Source organism: Globicephala melas, chromosome 20 (genome assembly GCF_963455315.2).
Source record: "Globicephala melas chromosome 20, mGloMel1.2, whole genome shotgun sequence".
Lineage (NCBI taxonomy): Eukaryota > Metazoa > Chordata > Mammalia > Artiodactyla > Delphinidae > Globicephala > Globicephala melas.
Genome location: NC_083333.1, coordinates 37,389,751 through 37,412,520, shown reverse-complemented (window position 1 = coordinate 37,412,520; position 22,770 = coordinate 37,389,751). Strand labels below are relative to the sequence as shown.

At 44.4% G+C, this 22,770-nt stretch overlaps 1 protein-coding gene across 33 annotated transcripts in view; it reads left to right on the top strand.

Annotated features, from left to right (window-relative positions):
• The first annotated feature begins 2,737 nt into the window (after positions 1-2,737).
• The window catches only part of LOC115849110 (ADP-ribosylation factor 2), a 199,279-nt gene continuing 179,246 nt past the window's right edge, over positions 2,738-22,770 (top strand). For 25 of the 33 annotated variants that reach the window (XR_009560226.1, XR_009560231.1, XR_009560230.1 and 22 more), the window contains exons 1-4: positions 2,778-3,210; positions 4,676-4,842; positions 7,880-7,990; positions 13,673-13,797. Coding sequence is in view for 20 of the 33 variants with exons in the window: in XM_060290069.1 (XP_060146052.1) it covers positions 4,695-4,842; positions 7,880-7,990; positions 13,673-13,797 (384 nt within the window). In the remaining 13 variants the exon portion in view is untranslated. Of the gene's footprint in view, positions 3,211-3,267; positions 3,399-4,675; positions 4,843-7,879; positions 7,991-13,672; positions 13,798-16,010; positions 19,589-22,770 lie in introns of those variants that run through there. The other 8 variants (XM_060290064.1, XM_060290058.1, XM_030850062.2 and 5 more) reach the window with 7 other exon arrangements.

Genomic DNA, 22,770 nt, shown 5'->3' with positions numbered 1-22,770 from the left:
ATAAATAGATCATTCATAGTACAGGAAATAAAAATACTAGTAAACATTTGGGGAAAAATAAACCAAGTAATCAAAGAATTGAAAATTAAACCAACATAAGATACTCTTTTTTTTTTTGGTTATCAAGTTAGTAAACAAAACAAAAACACTAAAAACCCTCTTTTTAAAAAGAGCTTACCTAATGATGAAGTAAGTAAATTTGGCTTTCACTTGGTTGATGGGAATGGAAATTTTTATAATATACTCAGAAAATAGTTTGGCACGTAATATGTATCAAGAACCTTAACAATTTTAATGTTTTGACTGAGTGATTGAACTTTTGGAATTCTTTTTTTTTTAATTAGCAAGGAATGCAGGAAGGGAAAAAAATGTTAGCTGCAGTATAATTCTTAAGAGAAAAAAATTTTTAATCTAAATATTGAACTATGATGAAATACAAATTTGTACTCTAAAGCAAGTCAAGGAAAATTTAAACTTAAAGTATTTCCTCAGGAATTCCCTGGTGGTCCAGCGGTTAGGACTCCGAGCTTTCACTGCCGAGGGCCCAGGTTTGATCCCTGGTTGGGGAACTGAGATCCCACAACCTGCGTGGCGCGGCCGAAAAAAATTTTCTTTTTCTCTGCCCTTGGGCCTCCTCTCTCCCCTCTACTAGGGATTGTGTATCTGCGTTACACATTCACCAAACCTCCTTATCAGCAGAAATACCTGCTCAACCATAAATAGCAACATTCTCCTAGCATCACCAAGACAACTCCCCTCTCTGCTTAATTTTATAAGGGGCCACTGTGACCTATGACCCACTACTCGCTTTGTCCATGTAGATCTGGATTCTGTAAACTGTCAATAATATGTCATTTAGGGACTTCCCTGGTGGCGCAGTGGTTAAGAATCCACCTGCCAATGCAGGGGACACGGGTTCAATCCCTGGTCCGGGAAGATCCCAAATGCCTCGGAGCAACTAAGCCCTGGCGCCACAGCTACTGAGCTTGCGCTCTAGAGGCCGCAAGCCACAACTACTGAGCCCTCGTGCTGCAACTACTGAAGCCTGTGTGCCTAGAGCCCACGTTCAGCAGCAAGAGAAGCCACCGCAATGAGAAGCCCGGGCACCGCAACAAAGAGTAGCCCCCAATCCCTGCAACTAGAGAAAGGCTGCACGCAGCAACAAAGACCTAATGCAGCCAAAAATAAATAAATAAATAAATTTATTTTAAAAACCTATAAAAAGTAATACGTCATTTAATGTACAGCCCCCTCTGTCTCAAAAAATTTATATAACTGTGCTTTGAACTTTAACGGGCAGAACAGTTCTTGGAGCTTTCTGAGGGGCTGTTCCTGGGTTATGCTCCTTAATTTGGCTTTAATAAAATTGTCCATGTCTTTCTTAGATCAACCGATTAATTTTTTTCTTTGACAACTACATGAAAATGATTAAATAAATCAGAATATCCATATGATGGAATATCACACAGCTATCAAAAACGTTTGTAAGAAAAATGTTAAACAATCTGGAAAATGCTCAAATTAAAATATTAAGTGAAAAAGACAAAATTGTACATATTCATAATCTGAACTATGTAAAAATTTCATGGAAAAATGACTGGAAAGGAATAAACCAAAATGGTAGCAGTGATTGCCTCTGGATGATAGGATGATGGGCAATTTTTTTCCTCTTCCTCCTCTTTTTCCTCTCTCTCTCTGGTGGGAAGTGTCTTTTTTTTTCATTATATTTTTTAAAATGACTTTTTTTATAGTTAGGAAAAAATATAATTTGAAAGGAGTCATGTAGAAAAACCTCTCATATGTACTTATATTTACCCTCATATATACAGTCATTGTGATCAGGAAAGCATTTGATTAAAAAGATTAAGGTATCAGACAGACCTAGGCTTAAAACTCTGCCCGGTTACTTAATTTTCCCCTTTGTAAAATGGGAATAATAGTAGATTCCAACTAACGGGGCTTTGTGGTCACGCAGGTGAAGTCCTTAACATATTTCCTGGCACATACCACGTTCAATAGATGTTAGTTTCTCTGTTTATGTACCATTAGGAACAGTTATGTACCATTTACGGGCGTTTGTAAACTTTTTAGTGAACCAAGTTGGCATTAGGGGGCTGAGTTATTGAGGGTATTTCTCAGGAATTGAGGACTGTGGTTCTGTGCTCCTGAACGCAGGTGCAGGTGGCTAGTATTTTCCCCAACTGTTGAAAACCTGTTCAAAAGCAGGGCGGCTGTCTAGCTTCAGACTGAACAGGAAACCTTCCTTATGCCTAATTTCGGTGTCTTGTCTGGATGTTTCCCACACAAAACAACGCCCCAAACTAGTTTCTACTTTTAGCTCAACCTCAGCAAATTTCCTTAAATAGCACTACGAGCTTGGCCCCGCCCACATGCCCCTACCCAGTTGGTCCGAATGGGGTTAGTTCAATCCTTTGAATTTTTCCGAGTTGATTGGCGGAGCAAACCGGAAATCTTTTTACTTTTTTGATTGGTCGTGCACAGCCTAGGGGCGGGGCATGTGGGCGTGTCTCGCCAGGACCCGGTGAGCTGTCATTGGAAGATTAAGCCGGCATTTCCAGAGCTTCGTGCCGTCGCCTAGGTCGCGAGGGGCGGGTGTCCTCCCTCCCCGGCTCCTATTGTCCTTTGCATTGGCAAGATTTGTTGTCACTCACGGAACCTCGCGCTCACTGGTACAAAAGCTCCAAGAGGCGACGGGTGATTGGTTGGTTACTGTTCCCGCCCCAAGCCTGTCGCCATTTCGCAGAGAGGATCAGAAATCCTTTAAAGGCCGCGGTATTGGTACCCGTGGTCAGTTTGGGGACCGGTGAGTCGCGGAGTGGGGAGAGCGGGTTGCGGCACTCAAGGCCTGGCTGGATTTCCGCACCGTCAGAGGTCGGGAAGCTAGAGAGCAGCGGGTGGCTTGCAGAAAAGGATCTTGTCCCTTCTCCGCCCTCGTGTAGGCCAGGGGCTGCGGGGATCGAGAGAGGCTTGGCTCGTCCGTCGCTGGGCCCTCTGCTCTCCCCGGGGCCCGGAGGTCGAGAGGAAGCGGCCTGGCGGCTGGGCAGAAAGGACACTCGGACGCCTTCCCCGGGGACCCAGCGCGCGTGCCTGTCCGCTGCGCACGCCCACTTGGCCACCCGCTCTGGTTCGTGTCCTGGAGATCTCCACGCAGTTCTCCCTGATGGACAGCTGGTGCTTGTGGTAGGGGAGGTGAGCGTGCCAAAGAGGCGCCAGGGTCGCCGGCGTCTTCCAGAGGGTCTCTAGCAGCGCAGCGGGCTCTGGCCGCCTCTGGCAGATGAGTAGGAAAAAGAGGAAAAGAGAAGCAGGAGGGAAAACCTTGGAGGTGTGCTGTAGTTGGGAGGAGGAATCAAGTATTTGCTTCATAGGACATCTAAGTGGCAAGTACCTTCCCTCCCCCAGAATGTTCCTCACTGTTTTTTTCTAATCTGTGAGATTTATCTTTTTTCGGAAACGAAGATAAGGAATCTTTAGTTTTGTCGCCCAACAAGATTTTGAGTGCCATAGTGCATTGGACTTCTATATACTTTCTGTATGGCCCCTCTATGAATGATTAAAACATTCATCATTATTCTTTGGTTGTAGCAGTTCCCCTGTACCTAATTTATGTACAGGATAAATGCTCTGCTCTTTTTCCCAGGTCGTAGAATAAAATGGTATGTGCTTAGACATCATCCATGAAGTTAAGCTACTGTAGGACACAGTTGAATTTCAGAGGTGGGTCTCTGGAACTTGGTGACCTCCCCTCTGAGGTCCCTAGGGTCCCAATGAATAGGAGATGGGCTGTCCTTATTCTGTCTTAACCCTGCTCTGCCCAGGAATAAAGTTTTCCTATGGTTAGCAGTTTAAAGGGAAACGAGGATTTTTTATTTCTCTTTGAAGGATCTTTGTAGACTTCCAGGAGCAAGGTTAGAGTTGTAGACAGTACAACTGGGAAGGGGCACAAGGAGATCTGGGTCGCTGGTAATCATCTTTTTTTGATTTGGTTCATGACATTTCACTGAACTGTACGTTATCATTTATGTTTATATGTGCGTGAATTGTTTCCAAAAAAGCTAAAAATAATTAAGAGTAAGGTGATGGTCGACACTGGATGCTATGGTGTCTCCTCTACTCTTTGCCTAGTTAATTTCTCTGTTAGCAGTGCAGTTTCCCAGTGCTGTATTTCCTCACCTCTGAAGTTTTTTAGGTTCTTTTCTGGGTCTTGATACTGTCTGCTAGCCAAAGGCAGCTACTGAATTTCTAAAAGGTGCTGATATTTAACCGGCCTGAAAGACTTTGCTTCACATCGGGTAAAATAAACTGGTTCTCTGCGTCCCGAGTTCTCCTTTCAGAAGTGTTAGTTGTGTCTGTTGTGACATTGCTTTCATACTTAAGATGACTAAAGCCTGCCACCATTGAGACTGTGCTTCACGTATCCCACTTGGATGCTGCAGTGGAAAAGAGAATTTTTTGGCAAGGCATCAAAAGGCTTAGTTGAGTTTCCCTGTGAAAACAAGATACTCTACTCCTTACTGGCCAAACTATACTTAAAATTGTTCAGTATTTACTAGGAGCCACCTCTAATGGAGACTTGTATTTCATGTATATATCTTGTATTTATGTTTCTATATCTCTGCAAAGAACAATTACTTGATTTGCCTTTCTTTTCCTTCAGGTCACAGAATTCAGTTACAATGGGGAACGTTTTTGAAAAACTGTTTAAAAGTCTATTTGGGAAAAAAGAGATGCGGATTCTTATGGTGGGTTTGGATGCCGCTGGAAAAACCACCATCTTGTATAAATTGAAGCTGGGAGAGATTGTGACTACCATCCCTACGATAGGTATGTTAACGACCTATGACAAGACCAGTTTACACTTTAGTATGTTATACTTTTACATACTTCTTGCATTATTGAATTTTTGGGGGGAAAATCTTGTCTGCCCCAAGAGCGGTTTTGAGGCCAAAACCAGGTAATATACAATTTCCTAATTGCTCCCTGGCATCTCTGGCACATTGCTAGGTTTACAGGGGAGTCATACGAACACATTTAGGTGGAACAAGTTTAACCCTATCTGCTTGGCCAAAAAAAAAAAAAAAGATAATGATTATTAAAATCCATCTTTCTTCCAGCTGGCTTTTCTAAGTGGAAGCATCTCTCCATACCAAGTATGTTCCTAGTGTTTAAAGATGTAGTATGATTTTTTTTGAGCTGGTGGTCAAGTGAAGAATCTGATTTGTTCAAATGCTGGAGGACTATCTGGCGGTGTAGTTATTCCTGCGAATCAGCACTGTGTTTTGTCAGCTATTTAAGACTTTTGCAAAGGCAGGGGTTTTTTTTGTTGTTTTTTTACAAATTTATTTATTTTATTTTATTTTTTTTTGGCTGCATTGGGTCTTCGTTGCTGTGCGAGGGCTTTCTCTAGTTATAGTGAGCGGGGGCTACTCTTCATTGTGGTGCACAGCCTTATCATTGCGGTGGCTTCTTTTGTTGCAGAGCACGGGCTCTAGGCGCTCAGGCTTCAGCAGTTGTGGCTTGTGGGCTCTAGAGCGCAGGCTCAGTAGTTGTGGCTCGCGGGCTCCAGAGTGCAGGCTCAGTAGTTGTGGCGCACGGGCTTAGTTGCTCTGCAGCATGTGGGATCTTCCCGGACCAGGGCTCAAACCCATGTCCCCTGAATTGGCAAGCGGACTCTTAACCGCTGCACCACCAGAGAAGCCCCTCAAAGGCAGTTTTGACAGCACTTAGTCTGTGCCTCATCAGCTGCCTCCAGATCCAAACTCCTGAGCGAGAATAGCCTCCCCAGGATGGCATGTGAATGTCAGTAGTGTTCCGAATGTTGGATTAGGCACAGGAGCCAACGATCAACTTCCAACTTGGGCAGTTAGCTGCAGAGATTGCAGCACTTAAAGGAACAGGAAACCAGATGGAGAAAGTGTTCATACCCATAATTTTAAAAATGTTATTAGTCCAAAATGAAATAGCATAATTACTTGGTTTTCTCCAATTATAAAAATAATTCATGCTTCCATAATGTCATACATACAAAAAAAATCTAAACGAGTGTTAAAAAACACTGTGACTTTGGTGAATATCTTTGTGAAGTCATATGCATGCTGTCTTCCAACTTACTCTGCGTTAAACAATGTGTTTGGATCTCTTTCTATGTCATTTCCTCTCTGTGGAATGCTTTCCTGCCTTCTTTTTTACCCCCCCTCCCCGCCTTTACGTAGCTAATGCCAGCTCATTCTCTCCCTCTCAGTTTAAGCATCATTTCTCAGGGTCGCCTTTCCTGATCCCTTGGACGGGTTTTCCCCTGTTTTAAGTTTCCATAGCAACCTGAACTTCTTAGTAACTCTGAGCACATTTGTCATTGCTTGCTCACTGTCTCTCTTCCAAAAGTGTGAATAAGAGCAAGAATCATGTCTGCGTTGTTCACCACTGTCCCCAGGCGCCTAGCAAAATGCGTGACACATAATAGATGTCCAGGAAATATTTGGTGAATGAATTGGATACTGATTTTGTGGTAGATTGTTAAACTAATGGTGCCCAATGAATCATGCCACTCAGTAGCCATACCCCTGTGCAGTCCCCTTCCACAGTGGTGCTGAGCTTGGTTGGCCGTGTGACTTGCTTTGGCCAAGGGCACATCAGCAAATGTGATTCACACAAAGATTTGATAAGTGCTGTGTCTTGGGGTTTGTTCTTTCGGAACACTACCACCACCACGTGAGGAAGCTCAGTGCTCCTTGGGAATAAAAAGACCACCTGGAGAGAGAGACGTCCAGCCTAGCCCCCAAAGGACTCAATAGTTGAATGCATCTACAAGAGGAAGCCCAGGCAACCCACAGAATTGGGTAGGGGGGAAAATCATTGTTCTAAGCCACTATGTTTGGGGGCTTAATAATCAGTACAGATCCACATGAAATTTTAGTAACTAGATAGTATTCCATTATGTGGCTATATGTTTAACAAATTTCCAGTGATGGATGTTTAGGTTATGTGCAACAGTTCTATGTAAATGATTTTGAACTAAGCATCATTTAAAGATCAATCAGATGTGGCTGAGCTCACTAAAGAGACTGAGAAGGTACAGCCATGGAAACAGAAGAAGAAAAATGGGAAGCCAGGGAAGAGTTTCAAGGAGGGAGTGAGCAGTAGTGTCAGATATAAAATCAAATCACATAAAAACTGGAAAGCATTTGTCAGATTTATTGACATGGTGACCTTGGTGACCTTGGCAAAACCAGCGAAACATGGTAAAGTAGAACTAAGGTGTATTGGGTGAGAGCTGACAAAGTTGGCACAGTGAAGGTAGCTAAACGTCTTAGAGAAGTTTGACTTTAAAAGGGAGAATAGAGGGTGGTGGCGCGTGAAGGTGTGGAGTCATCTTTTTTGAAAGATGCAAAAGACTTAAACAGGTTGGAGATTTTGAAGGTTCCGGACAGCGTGGGTGAATTGGATCCAGCACATGGGGGGATGGGATTGGCATTAGCTAGTTGCCCCCTTCCATTGCTCCAAGAGGGAGGGAGAAAAGGGTGGGTGAAGATGTAGTTGGGTTTCTACAGTGTGTGGTGGGAAGTGGAAGCAGTCCCATTGATGGCTCTTGTTTGCTCTGAAGTATGCAGGAAGAGCTGCTGGGAGGGGAGGGGAGGGGAGGTGTGAGGAGGGAGGCCGGAGGGAGTGGAGAAGGTTGGAGACACCTGTCACAATGCATGGGGGAGAAAGCTGACTAACACATTCTGTTTTGTAAGCTATGGATCTTTGACCGGCAAGCTGCGTTGTAAATGAAAAGTACTGTCCGAATGTTAGCTGAAATTATTTCGAATTGTTGAACCAGGAGAAGTCTTCATTAAACACTTTCTCCACCTTCCCAATTTAGGTTTCAACGTGGAGACGGTAGAATATAAAAACATCAGCTTCACAGTCTGGGATGTTGGTGGCCAGGACAAAATCAGACCTTTGTGGCGACATTATTTCCAGAACACACAAGGTAGAGATTATCCAGTTCTAGCCTTGCAACCATTTCTGTTAAACGCACCTAAAGGTCGACGCTTGAAGCAAAACCTTGCGGCGCGCTGCTTTATTTGGACTGTCAGTCATTCCTTCTTTTCTGCTGACCCACTTACACTTACTGGGGAGGTTTCTTTTTGAGAAGTGGTCCCTGCCTTCCTTGAAAAAGTACTTGGGCGTTAATGCCTTATATAGGAATCTCCTCTTAATCCAGAACAGTTAGAAAATGGTTGTTCTAATGAATTTCATCTTTTGGTTAATTGAAAGTTGTATGTGCCTTTGATGAAGTACCAATTTTTGAAGAACTTGAACTCAGTACACTCTTTTAAACCTGTGGAGAATATTTGAAAATCATCCCTATGGAGAGAAAGAAGTGAACAGGGATGGCTGGAATCCCAAATCCCAGCATCCTCTGTGGCCACAGTGCCTCCCTACTGCGCTGTTATTCTACAAGTGCTGGAATAAGCATGAATATCCCAGATCATTACCTTATTTCCTTATCACTGGTTTCTTAAAATTTGGGGTTTTAACGTGTCCCAGTCCCCTATCAATCTATTTGAGTTTTTTTCATTGATTGTATTTTGGATAAATGATATACCTTACAGAGTATCACCTGTCAAGATATCTGTAAGCTGTTCATATGGTTTTTACACCCTGATTCTCACGTAGAATCATAACCACCTGGCATCTACATACTTATTTTAGAATTTATTTGGACTCTTTTAATTTTGAAGATTCTACTACCTATGGTGTTTTCATTGCATGTGTTTCATAGTAAAGACCCATATTTATTGATATTTTCAGATCAAATACCCGAGTCGACTGTCCCTTTATATTTTGTATCATTATTTTAGGTATTACCTTTAACACTTAACTCTATTTGTACTTATTTCCTTAGCCTATAGATTTAGAATGTCTTTCCTCAAAATAGAGCGTTTATCTTTTCTTTTTTCAGTTTTGTTAGTGGAAAATTTAAAGCAAAAAAGGAAGAGGATACTTAACAAATCCCCACGTACTCATCACCCAGCTTCAACAGTTATCAGCGTTTTGCCCAGAGTGTGTTACAGCAAATGCCAGACATGATGCCTTTTATTCATACATCCTTCAGTGTTTATTTCAAACTGATAAAGACATTTTTAAAACATAATCTCCATGCATTATCACACTTCCAAAATTAACATTCTTTCTTTAGTATCTGGTACCCAGTCCTTATTCAGATTTTTCCAGTTGTATCAAATACGTCCTTTTCACATTTGATTTGTTTGCGAAGGAATCAAAGTTTACACGTTGCCTTTCATTGTTATGTCTCTTTAGTTGTCTGCTACTCTCCAACAGTTTATCCCTCCATTTTTTTCTGTCATTCCATCTGAGTCTATTAAGCTGAAATCCTTCTAAACAAAGAATCCCTTCATCAGGTATTTGCTTTCTCTGAAATATAGTTTATATGAGAAAGGCAGGAAAAATGTTTAATTCTTTCCCTTTATTGATTTTTAGAGAAACAACTCGATACCCTAGCAACCTTCCATGATGACTCTTAGATTTTTATGTCTTTGTGTTTCAATCCGTTGCAGACAATATGCTTTTTGATACTCAGAGTGCCCATTTAACCTGGATTGGCACTTGCCATATTGGTCAAACTATTGTAATTCCTCACCAGTGATAAAAGTAGAAAATGTGGGTTTGAACCACAGCTCTGCTATGAAACCTTGGGAAAGTTAGGTAATCTTTCCTGTCTCGATTTCCTCATCTATAAAATGGAGGTGAATACCTACTGTGCTGGATCATTTGGCTTGAATGAGATTAATTTTATAAAATGCTTAGTTCTGTGGTTGGAAGGTAGTGGGCACTCAGGAACCTGTATTAGTCTGGGTTCTCCAGAAAAACAGAATCAGTATGATGGATGGCTATCCATACATGTTTGCACATATGTTTTTGTGTATATATATGTGTGCTTGTATGTGATTTCTTATAAGGAATTGGCTTACATGGTTGTGGAGGCCGAGGAGTCCCGGGATCTGTAGTTGGCAGAGGCTGGAGACCCGGGAGAGCTGATGATTAAGTTCCATTCCAAAGGCAGAAGATGCATATCCCAGCTCCAAGACGACTGAATTCTTTCGTCCTCTCTTTTGTTCTAATCAGGCCTTCATTGGATTGGACTAGAGCACACTGAGGAGTGCAATCTGCTGTACTCAGTGTCCTGATTCAAATGTTCATCTCATCCAGAAACACCCTGCCACACACACCCAGAATACTGTTTGACCAAATGTCTGGGCACCCTGTGGCCCAGTCAAGTTGACACATAAAATTAACTGTCACAGAGTCCAAATTACTAGAGGTTTTTTTGTCCTCATTCTCAGGCAGGGTTCCCTTTACCCACCTTATTAAGAGTTGTCACACTCAGTCACCAAGTAGAAATGCCTGTTTGTTTTCAATCTTCTATTTATAACAAGCCTAATTTTTTTTTTTTTTTTGCTGTCCCTGAAAATTGCATAATACTAAAGTGCTGCCCACATTTTTCTGTGGATGTATAGTTCCCTGGGCTTGTGGTCATAATTAACGTGGATGAGAAGGATTACTACATTTCTCTTCTCCATGCCCCTTCCCTACGCCAAAGGGAAGGTGATTTTTATTACAGAAAAATTCATACTTTTTCCTTTCGTTTTTATTTTATTTATTAATTGGCCTACAATATTATGTTAGGTTCAGGTTACTACATAGTGATTCAATATTTTTGTGCATTACAAAATGATCACCATGACCCTCTAGGTCCGTCCTATTGCTGCAAATGGCAAGATTCTTTTTTATTTAATGGCTGAGTAATATTTCTTCCTTTTACTCTTCACATATTAGAAAATCCTGTTGGCTTCTCTCCAAACTATATTCAGAATTGACCACATCTCCACCACTGCCCCTCCAGTCCCCTGGACCCCAGCAGAGCTGCCTAAATGAGCTCCTTTTCACTCCATTGACCCTTTAAGGTCTTCCTCACAAAGGAGTCAGAGTGATCCAGTTAGAATGTGAGTTATATTACATCAAAGGAGTCCTATAACAAGCCTAATTTTATTGAGTTTCAGTAACTCCTGCTGTGATGGTGGAGAACTAACTGGCTGTATTCTAGGACCTTGTGGTGGGTGGTTTAGACGCTTCATGAAATTAGCAAATGGTGACTTTTGAAGAATGGATTTGCTGTCTGGTGGGTCCAAACACTTCAGCCATTAGTAATCTTGCATGTTGCCCCTATTTTTCCTGCCAACTTCCCAACAGTCAGGCTGTCCTTTTTATTTTTTAATTTATTTTTATTTTTATTTTTGCAGTACGCGGGCCTCTCACTGTTGTGGCCTCTCCCATTGCGGAGCACAGGCTCCAGATGCGCAGGCTCAGCGGCCATGGCTCATGGGCCCAGCCGCTCCGCGGCATGTGGGATCTTCCCAGACCGGGGCATGAACCCGTGTCCCCTGCATAGGCAGGCAGGCAGGCAGGCGGACTCTGAACCACTGTGCCACTAGGGAAGCCCCAGGCTGTCCTTTTTAATTTAAATTTTCTTCTCCCCACTTCTAAAAACAAATTACAGCATACTATTCATTTGTAAATTTACCTTTTCTAGGTTTTCTTAGTTCAGAAGTGTAGTCAGTCTGATGGCTAGGTTCTTTTGTTTCTCACATAAGGATCTAAATAAAAACAGTATAAAATGGAACCTAATATTTATAAACCTTTCTTTCTATTAGAAATGGCAAAGGGATGATATGTCAGCTTCCACCCTGTCAGTTTTGCATTGGAGACTAAGGATCTCCTCAAATTTCAGGATAACCTCGTTTGCTTAGTTATGATCAGAGTCCAGAACTTACTGGCAGCCTGTCAAATCTTTGGGGGGGAGTTTTGAATGTTTTCCATTTTTTTGGTCTGATGTGATGTAACAGACATGACTTTGAGTCTCGTGTAAGCCCCAGACATTCAGAAGCTGTGGGCACTCCTGTCTGCCAGAGTGGGCTGCTCCAGACAGCTGGTCAGGCAGCTGTTGGGTGGGCCTGGGAAGCACAGAGGGAAAGGGCCGAGGGCCAGCACAGATTTTCCCTCCTAGACATGGTGGTGCGATCTCAGTGTCAGAAGGAACCCAGAGGTCCTCTCATTCCACTGCCCTTCCCGTCAGCAGAATCCCTTCTGCAGTGTCCCCACAAGTTGCCACTTAAGCTGGGCACAAGCATCTTCAGTGACAGGCACGCTCCTGAGGCAGCCCATTGCACCTGCATTTCTCTTGACTCCGTATCGCCTTGACCTCCTGTAATTTTACCCACTGATCTTCCATCTCCTTACAAGTCGAACCTCTCTTTATGTCACAGCTTCTAGATATTTGAAGACAGCTGTCAGTCCCCTCAATGAATCTTTTCTCCAGGCAAAATATTTCCAGTTATATAAATTTGTTTTTCATATGTCATGGTATCTAATTCCTTTGCCATCCTAGTCATTCTTTGTCCCTCCAGTTCACTTGTGTCTTAGAGTGTGGGGTCCAGCACCAACCACGTAACATTCCCAGGATGTTCTGACGGACGCACTGTAGCATCGGCTTTTTGTTGCCCGTATTTTAGAAACTGAGCTGCTGTCACTACTGTTGATACAGCCTAGGGTCAAGTTAGTTCTTTTGGCAGCCACTTCCCATTTTTGTCTCACAGAAGGCTTATTGTCAGCTAACCATCCAGTTGTTATTACGATTAATGTCACGTGGACTACTGCTAAGAGAGTCTTTTGCATCCTGTGTCTGGAGTGTGTGCTGGATCCCTCCTGGGCACCTCCTCTGAGATCCTATTGGCCCCGCCTCTACCTCCAGCCAATGTGGCAGTGACCAGATCTGAGCAGGTTTCAGCCACCTTTCCTGAGATACAGTGTGGTGGTCCCTTTCTCTGACCTGTCTTTTGCTTCCTGGGATTCCTCTGCTGCTGTATAGTGTGGGATGCTGGGAAGACTTCTGATACCACTACCTGGGGTTGGGCCATACGTCACAGGTTAAGGGCACAAGACTCCCTCACTTCAGACACCAGCTGGAAATTCGGGACTCCCCAGACCACCCTCACTTCTTTCCAGCTGTCTGCAAATTTGGCAGTTCCAAATATCCCCTCAGGTTCAATATTCATTAAAACAACTCACAGGACTCAGGGGAGTGCTATACTTACAATTACAGTTCTGTTATGGCAAAAGGATACAAATGAACCAGCCAAAGGAAGAGCTGCATAGGGCGAGATCTGAGAGGTACCACCCACAAAGCTTGCATCGTCCTCTTCCCATGGGGTCAGAATGCATTACCCTTCTGGCACATCGCTGTGTGACATACGCAGAGCATTGCCAACCAGGGAAGCTTATCTGAACTTGGATGTCCATAGATTTTTATTGGGTCTTCATCATGTAGGCATGATGTAGAAATGAAGTGATTAAAAATAAGCCTAACCTTTTCTCTCTCTATTCTTATTATTGTTAATCTGGTGAAGGGCTATGATGCCTCTGAAAAAGGCTAGTTGGGTGTACAGGAGGCTTCCCAACTCTAAAGATTATATATCCTTCTGTATTGATTGCTTTCGGTGAAACCACATGTGTAAGCAGGGAGACGCTGTAAGGATATAAACAGCTGCCTTCCCAGGTTCAGATTACTAACACACTTGTGCTTTCTTTCTAGGTCTGATTTTTGTGGTCGACAGTAATGACAGAGAGCGCGTCAATGAAGCCCGAGAAGAACTAACCAGAATGTTAGCCGAAGATGAGCTCAGAGATGCAGTTTTATTGGTGTTTGTGAATAAACAGGTATGTCGCTAGCTTTCCGAATCCTGGGACTGAAAGGTACTGCCAGCTGCTCACTTAAAAACAGAGATATCTAATTAGCTGCCTGCCTTCCTCTCTCCTGTCCTTAGCCTTTCTCTCCACCTCTTTGTTAACATGTCTTAGATTCATTCACTCGCTCAACAAATATCGACTGAGCATTTACTAAGATCTAGGCATTGTTTTAGGTATTGGTGATATAGATATAGCAGTAAACCAGACAGACAAAAACCTGTGTTCATGGAGTTTATGTTCTAGTGGGAGGAGAGTCAGTCAATAAACCACAGGTAATATGTCTGGGGGGAGTGTCGTGGAGGAGGGGGCAGATGCGGGGAAGGACTAGAATGCCTCTGTGATAAGGGGACATCTGATAAGATGACACCTGAAGGCCGGCAGGAAGGCAGCCAGTGCAGCTGGGACGGGATTGGGGATGGGGGGAAGCAAAGGAGGAGATGAGATTGGATCATCTGGGGCTATCCTTGGGGCAACTCGGCTTCTGTGTAAATATAACCAAAAGCAGTGAAAGAGGAGTAGGAGGAGGTTGTAGAAACATCCAGCCTCAGGCAGCTGAACTAAGCGTGGAAAAGAAGGCAGAATCCCGTGGAATGTACCAGCCTGAGATAAACCAGGGGCATGTTTTGATGTGTGTCCCCGCACTTTCTCCTCCATGCGTACATTCGTTATGTAATCGAGATCTTACTGTTTGGACAGTGTTGCATCCTGTTTTGTCCCTTTATTGAAGGCATTTTCTCTTGTCATCTAGCCCTTTGTAAACATGGTTTTAAATGGTGGGTGGATCATCATTCACTCGGCCATTAGATTCGATGTCAGTTTGAAGTTCACTAGTGAACACAACGGACTTTCATAAAAGAAAATGACATTTGTTCTTTTTAATTATAAAAGCAGAACATGCTCATGGTATAAATATGCAGACAGTTCACAATATCAAGTGAAACATTCTAGCCCCACTCTTCAGGGTAAAACATATATTCCTTTGCAGAGATAAAACTTTCTGTGCCTGTATGAGCAGTTATATGATTGTATTCATATTTAAATTCTGGAGATCATATTCTGCATTCTGGTTTTTTTTTATATAACTTTTTTTTCCCCCAAATGTATTTATTTATTTATTTATTTATGGCTGTGTTGGGTCTTCGTTTCTGTGCATGGGCTTTCTCTAGTTGTGGCAAGCGGGGCTCACTCTTCATCGTGGTGCGCAGGCCTCTCACTATCGCGGCCTCTGTTGTTGCAGAGCACAGGCACCAGATGCTCAGGCTCAGTAATTGTGGCTCACGGGCACAGTTGCTCCGCGGCATGTGGGATCTTCCCAGACCAGGGCTCGAACCCTTGTCCCCTGCATTGGCAGGCAGGTTCTCAACCACTGCGCCACCAGGGAAGCCCTCTGCATTCTGTTTTGTAACCTGCTTCTTCACTTAGCATATCTTTGATGTCCTTCCAAATCATTGCGTCTAGATCTACCTTGTTCTTTAATGCTAATTTATTCAAATTTGGTTTGAGCTTACTACGTGCTAGGTGTAGTTCTAGGCACTTGGAACACATCAGAGAACAAGATAGAGATTCCTGCCCTGGTAAAGTTTGCATTCTAGTTACAAGAGGCAGATAATAAACACACTAAGTAAGTCAATTTTATAATATAGTAACTTGTGGTGAGGGCTGTAGGTAGAGCAGAACAGTTAGGAGGGGTCACGGGGCTCAGGTCACAAAGGCCTTGCAGAGCATCCTGAGGACTCGGGCTGTTACCCCGAGAGAGACGGAGATATCACAGGGTTTTGATAGAAGAATGACTTTCACTGACTTTCACTGACTGCTGGGTTGTGTTTAGACTTTCTGGGAGCAAGAGCAGAAGCTTGGAGACCAATTTGGAAGTAATTTCAGTAAAACCCAAGTGAGAAGTGATGGTGGTGGGATCCAGGTATAGCTGTGCAGGTGGTGAGAAGTGGCCAGATTCTGGATATATTTTGAGGGTAGAGCTGGTAGGATTTCCTCATGTGGAGTTTGTGAGAGGAGAGAGAGAGAGAGAGAAAAAAAATTAAGGATGATTTCAAGGTTTGGAGCCTGAGCCACTGGAAGGCTAGAGATAAGACTGTGGCTTAAGGGCAGATGTTGGGGGAAGAGCATAATGTTCCATTATGAGGATATAACATTTGTCAACTGACTTTTGAATATTCTCTCTCAAGGATCTTCCCAATGCTATGAACGCAGCAGAGATAACGGACAAGCTTGGTTTACATTCCCTCCGCCAGAGAAACTGGTACATTCAGGCTACTTGTGCTACCAGTGGAGATGGGCTTTACGAAGGCCTGGACTGGCTCTCCAACCAGCTCAAAACCCAGAAGTGACGGGCAGCGCTGTGTTCCCTGTGCGTCGTGGCAAAGTCAGCTGGCCTCTGCTGTGTGCGTGTGTGCGTGTGAGGAGCTGAGCGTGGGCGCGTGGCCGGGCGTGGGAGCAGCTTCCCACATGGTGCCTTATACGCCCTCTAAGGAAACCAGTCCTACATGGTACAAACAGCCAGCGTTACATTTTATATGCCACCTTCCATTTCCATAGCTTTGGTGACCAGTTTTGCAGTCGACGGAGGAGTCCCGAGGGCTCCCTGGTGCCCGATAGCCAGAGTGGTCTTCGTGGTGGGAAGAAGGGGGAGGGTGGGCCGTGGACTGACTTCCTTTGTGTGGTTCTAGTCCAGGTGTGGGCTCTCTGCATACCTGGGGGTCCTGTCAGACTTGGCATCCTTTCGTAAAAAGGAAGGAACTGTCATTCTTTCCCATCACTGCCAGAGCTAGCAGCTCACTTCTCAGTGCTTTAAGGCAAATGATCCTCAAAGACAAAAAGGCCCTTGCTTACCGCAGATGTTAAGTTGTTAAGATGTTAAGATGTTAAGATCTGAGCTTAAGTTATTTTCCAGCCCAGACACCCTGGTTTAATGTACTTCATTGGGAGGAATCAGTGATCTTTTTTCATTAGAAAAAACCCCCGTAACACTAGACCCCGTAACAGTAGAAATCATCTAGCCCTGCCCTTCCTTGCCTCGTATTTGCCAAATGGAGACCGTTTGGGGATGGGAACCCAGTGCACGGCCAAGGCTTTTGCTCGCAGGGCCGCTTTAAGGAGGGGAGGCGCCGTTGTGTTTGTGTCCCTACATGGCTGTGTCCTGAGGCTGCTGCCGCCACGCCTCTGCGCTGAGTGTTCTCGCTCCCGGGCTGGAATCGTCACCGTGTACAGTATCTTAGCCCAACTTGCAGTTTAGGTTAGCTGTGTTCCCAGAACCACACACCTGTGAGTTCTGAGAGTTTGTGAGAGAATCAAGAGGTTCATTCGGGGAACGAGACTCCCAGCAGCCGAGTTGGTTGGTGCTAAATTTCGCTATGAAGAATGTCTCGTCCAGACCACTCTCCGTGGCACTGACTCCTTCTTCTGGTTGGCAGCAATGTCTTCCGTGGAAACGTGCTTTATGTTATCCTCAAAATTGTAACAATGGCCTGGAAATGAGCTGGATTCACTCAGTAGTCTAGAGCTCTTTTGCTCAGACACCTGTTGGCCACATTTGTACCTAAGCTGTTCCACGACTACCTTTTAAAATTCCTTTTTCAAAAAAAATCTTCATTTCAGATTACAGAGGAAGAGAATGTAAGATGAATTTTAACAAAAGTAAACCTTGTTTACTGATAACAATGAAGTTGCTCTTACTAGGAAGAAATTTCGTGCCATGATAAATGTGGAGTTTTTTTCCTTAAAACATTGACTTTAAAGAATGTTCCTTGCAATACTGGCAATGAGGTCCAGATTTGATTTTTAACCATGGAGTTAAGTCCTGAGAAAGATTTAGATTGTACGCCTCAAATTGGCAGGGACCGTGTCTTAGACGTTTGTGTTTATGCTTAGTACCGTGTATGTGGTACGGTGCTGTGCCTCATTAAACACTTGTTGATTGGTTGGACAGTAAAGAACTTGCTCTGGAGGAGGAGAGGACAGCCATGTGCTGGATGTCTCGAGCTACTACTTTAAAATCCCTTTCCCTCTCCATCTTAGCAGACTTGCTATTGAAAACTCCCAGGGCACTTGGTACGAAAGGCAGAGCCCGCAGAGGTGCTGTCCCAGCCCTTCTGCTTTCAGCAGTGCTCCCCATTCTTACCTTACATGACACTTTCAACTACTGTCTTTCTCTTTCTGTGAATTTGGAGCTGGTTATTTGGGGTTTATGGGGGGGAGCACTTCAGTGTACTGGGTTTGAGCAAAGACTTGGGTCCCTGAAAGCCATGTTCACATCCCAGCTGTGTCCTCACTAGCTGCTTGGCCTCAGGCCTGTTACTCTTTGACTTCATATCTCTGAGCCTCAGTTTGCTTAACTGTTAAATGAGGATAATACCTACCTCATAGGGTTGTGAGACCTTTGTATGCCTTGCCTGGTGTTTCCCTGGGGATATCTTGATGTCTAAGGTGTGAAAAGCAGTGCTGGCCACAAACTGATCAGTATTATTTACAGGAACAGTTAAGTGGGGTGGGATGGGGGGCTATGTTTAATCTTTCCCACTCTATTCACCTAATCCTGCTGAATCCTCTGTCCTTTTCTAACCATGGGAAGTGCTAATAAGACCATTTGGGATGCTTGTTTAAAAAACCATATTGCTGTGTCCCACACTCACTGTTTTTCTTTTTTTTTAAAGTGTGATTTTTAGCATGTTCAGAGAGTTGTGCGACCACCCTACTAATTGTTCATCACCCCCAAAAGAAACCCTGGATCCATGAGCATCCAATGCCTATTCCTCCCTTCCCCACGGCCCCCGGCCACCACTAATTTACTTCCTGTTTCTGTGGATTCACCCATTCTGGGCAGGTGAGGGGTCTGGGGAGCTGGTGGGTGCTTTGGGAAGTGCTGAGGTGCTGTTGGCCTGAACACAGCTTCAGTCCTGAGGCATCAGCCTGATGACAGATGAGGCAGAGCCCCAGGGAAAAGACTGCCCCAGAGTTAGGTGACTGGAATTTATTACCTTGAGAGAGAAAGAGGTGCTTCTAATAATTATGCAGGGACGTGGGGCATAAAAGGGGATGTATGGTTGTCCTATCAGAATGACGAGAGCTCTGAATCTGGAATCAAAGGCCAAGGCTGAAATTCGAGCTCTGCTCGTTCACTAGCTGGGTTCAACTGGACTCAACCTCTGACTCCCAGTTTCCTTGCCTGGAAAGGAAGTTCCCAGGCTTACCTGGGGTGCAGCTCTGTGTGAATACTAAGAATATGGGGGTAATGGTGGGGGGTCCATGAGTCAATTCTGTATATTGTGGGTCATGTACTTTGATCTATTTAAAATGCCTTAACAGGGCTGAGAATATTTGCATGTGAGTTTCTGAAGACAGGTAGCTTTATACTCCTGTGGAGGTAGATTTCAAGTGAAAGGAAGCATGACATCTTGAAGTGACCTGAGTCCCTTGTCCACGGGTATCTGGAGGTTGTCAAACAGTACACAGAAAATCTGACAATATGCTCTGAGGACCCTTTTTTCTTTTGAAATTTTTGATATTCTTTTCACCCTTTCTGGCAGCAACCTTACTGAGATACATTTCCATAAAGTTCCCCCATTACACTTCGCTGGTTTTATTCGATAGTATCCTCCCAGATTTGTACAACCATCACTGCAGTCAATTTTAGAACATTTTCATCACCTTGAAATGGAACCCTGTAGCCTGTAGCAGTCACTCCCCATTTCTTTCATACCTCTCGGCCGTAGGCCTTTACTAACCACTGGTCTGCGTTCTATCTAGATTTGGTGGGGACCCTTTTTTTTTTTTTCTTTAAGCGGTACGCGGGCCTCTCACTGCTGTGGCCTCTCCCATTGCGGAGCACAGGCTCCGGACGCGCAGGCTCAGCGGCATGTTAGATATTCCTGGACCGGGGCATGAACCCGTGTCCCCTGCATCGGCAGGCGAACTCTCAACCACTGTGCCACCAGGGAAGGCCGGTGGGGACACTTTTTAAACTTTGCTTTTTACCACTAGGTGAACTTGGAGGAGTATCACAGTTAAGAACTTTTCTCCTATTTTGATTTTCATTCTTTTACTCTAATGCACGGCATGGGAAGGCTTCTAGGAGGATGCTGTGACCAACACGCAAGCGTTGGAGGGACCCCTGAACTAGGTGACTTCCAAGGTTGTGTCCAAATCCTTAGACCAGCTACTAATTTGGTCAGTAAATAGCTTGCTGCAGCTCACTGCCACTAGGTGGTGCTGCTGCGCCACCCCACTGACACGCAGCTCTTGCCGGGGTGGGTCGCCGGGTTCCCAAGTGTGGGAGAATCCATCCTCTTGCTTGGACAGCAAGAGTGACCCAGAAAACTACAGCCAGGGATATGCCTGGAAGAGAAAGACAAAGTAGGCACTCAGAGCACCCAGGAATTGACTGCCAATAATTATAAAGGTGGCCCCGACAATTGTAATCGTGAAGCAGTAATCTCTGCTATTTACTGAGCATACTGGGTACTCTTCTAGGCACTTTGCACATATCATGTCTAATCATCACACCCAGCAAGGCACTTGTATTATATCTGCTTTGCAAAGGGGAAAACCAAGGTTCAAGGATACAAAGTGATTTGCTGGTGGCCACGTGATCATGATTCAAATGCAGGTCTGGGGCACCAGGGCCCATGTCCTTCCAGTACATACTACTGCCGTGGGCTCTGGCCTCCAGAGGTTGCCAGAGGTGGAGGGAAGGCAGCAAAAGTGCCCAGTGGAGACGTCTGGGGAGGGACACAGCAGCACGCGCAGAACTGTGTCAGCTGACACGCCAGGGGAATGAGCGGTGGATGAAGGGGAAGAGCCAGGGCACAGACATGCGCTGAGGCCAGTGGAGACCCAGACCTACCCTGGATGCTGATAATGTTCTTGGGAAGCAAAAGTGATAATCACAGTGTTCTAAAACTGGATTGTGGCGGTGGTTGTGTAACTATAAATTTACTAAGAACCATCCAATTGTTTGCTTACCGTGGGTGAATTGTATGATACATGAATATTCAGTAAAGCTGTACGAAGTTTATAATCAGGAAACCAATAGCGATGAGGGTGCCAACTCGGCAGGTCTCAGCAGTGCTGTAGGCACTTTGAGAAGAGAGGGAGAGTAGCATCTCAGAGTAGAAAGCCTGACCAATGGCTGTCCAGCATCTGCTTGAACGCTTTCAGTGTCAGGGAGCTTAGTACCTCATAAAGCAGCCCATTCTAGCTTGAGATGACTCTCTCTAATCCTTAGAAAGTTGAAATCTATCTCTTAGCCTGTTGTGCAGAATAACCCTCTTTGCGTTGCCATATACCATCTCTTTCAGCGCTTGAGGACAGTCGTTGCATTCCCCCCAAGTCATTTTTATCCTGTATAGAAGTCCCCGAGGTTTTTCATAGGACAAGATTTCCAGCCTCTCCTGTTCTCCTAGTGGCTCTCCCTGCCATACTTGCTTTGATCTGTCAGCATCCTTCCTAAAATGCGGGGCCAGTGGTGGGCCCGATATTCTGCAGATGCCAGCCCAGTACTGTGGTTAACAGATTGGATCCTAGAGTTAAGGCTCTCTGGATTCAAATCCTCACTCCACTACAGGCCAGCTGTATGACCATGGTTAAAAGTACAAACTTCTCTGAGCCTCAGTGTCTCCGTCTGAATTATTGTCAGGGTGGTGCTGACTCTCATTTTCTGAAGGGTTCTGCTGTCCAACCCCTTTAGGTGGGCTTGGCCTGGCTTGGTGATGGCTAGAGTAAAGGACAGCAATCCAAAATAGCAAGCTGTCACAACTGCTAATCAGCCCAGTGGATACACACAAACCAATAGGGGAAGGGGATCTGCCATCTCTGCCTACAGGGCTTTCCTCCCAAGGAGCTTTGGTCCCTGGTAGAGGGGGTGTGGCGATGGGGAAGGAGTGGCAACCAACATCAGCTGATGGGCCCGACTCAGACGCTCAAGGAGTTGCTTCCTTACATATTTGTAACTCCCTTCTTTTTCTTTCCTCAACATTTTTATTTGAAAATTTTCAAACATACAGTTGAAAGCAGGATTTAGAAAATCTTCACCTAGATGCAACAATTGTTCACTTTGTTCCATTGGTTCTTTAGATCTCTGTTTATATACACTTCTTTTGCTGATTCATTTGAAAATAACATGCAAACACCATGACTCTTTACCCCTAAAAATTTCAGCCCAGATCTCCTAAACGTGAAGATATTCTGAACATAAACACAAGAGAATTATCACACCTGAGAAAAGCTGTACTCATTTCGTAATATCTCATTTCCAGTTCATATTTAAATTTCCTCAATTGTCTACCAGTTGTCATTTATAGCAGGTTTTTTTTTTCCAAACCAGAATCCAATCAGGTTTTATCCATTACATTTGTTTATTTTTTTAAAATTTTTATTTATTTATTTATTTTTGGCTGCGCTGGGTCTTCATTGCTGCGCGCAGGCTTTCTCTAGTTGTCGCGAGCGGGGGCTATTCTTCGTTGCGGTGCGCGGGCTTCTCATTGTGGTGGCTTCTCTTGTTTCACAGACTCTAGGCACATGGGCTTCAGTAGTTGTGACGCACGGGCTTACTCGCTCGGTGGCATGTGGGATATTCCCAGACCAGGGCTCGAACCCGTGTTGCCTGCATTGGCAGGCAGATTCTTAACCACTGAGCCACCAGGGAAGTCCCTGTTTATGTTTCTTTAATCTTTTTTAAGCTGTAGCAGTCTGTCCACCTATTTCTTTTTTCTTGGTGTTTTTTTTTTTTTTTTTTTGGCTATGCCGTGCGACCTGCGGGATCTTAGTTCCCCAACTAGGGATCGAACCTATGCCCCCTGCAGTAGAAGCATGGAGTCCTAACCACTGGACCGCCAGGGAAGTCCCCATGGCATTGTTTTCAAGAGAGTGTCTTCTTAATCTCACCCTTTATCCACTGCACAAACCCCTCTCCCAAACAACCCCCAGGGTGGG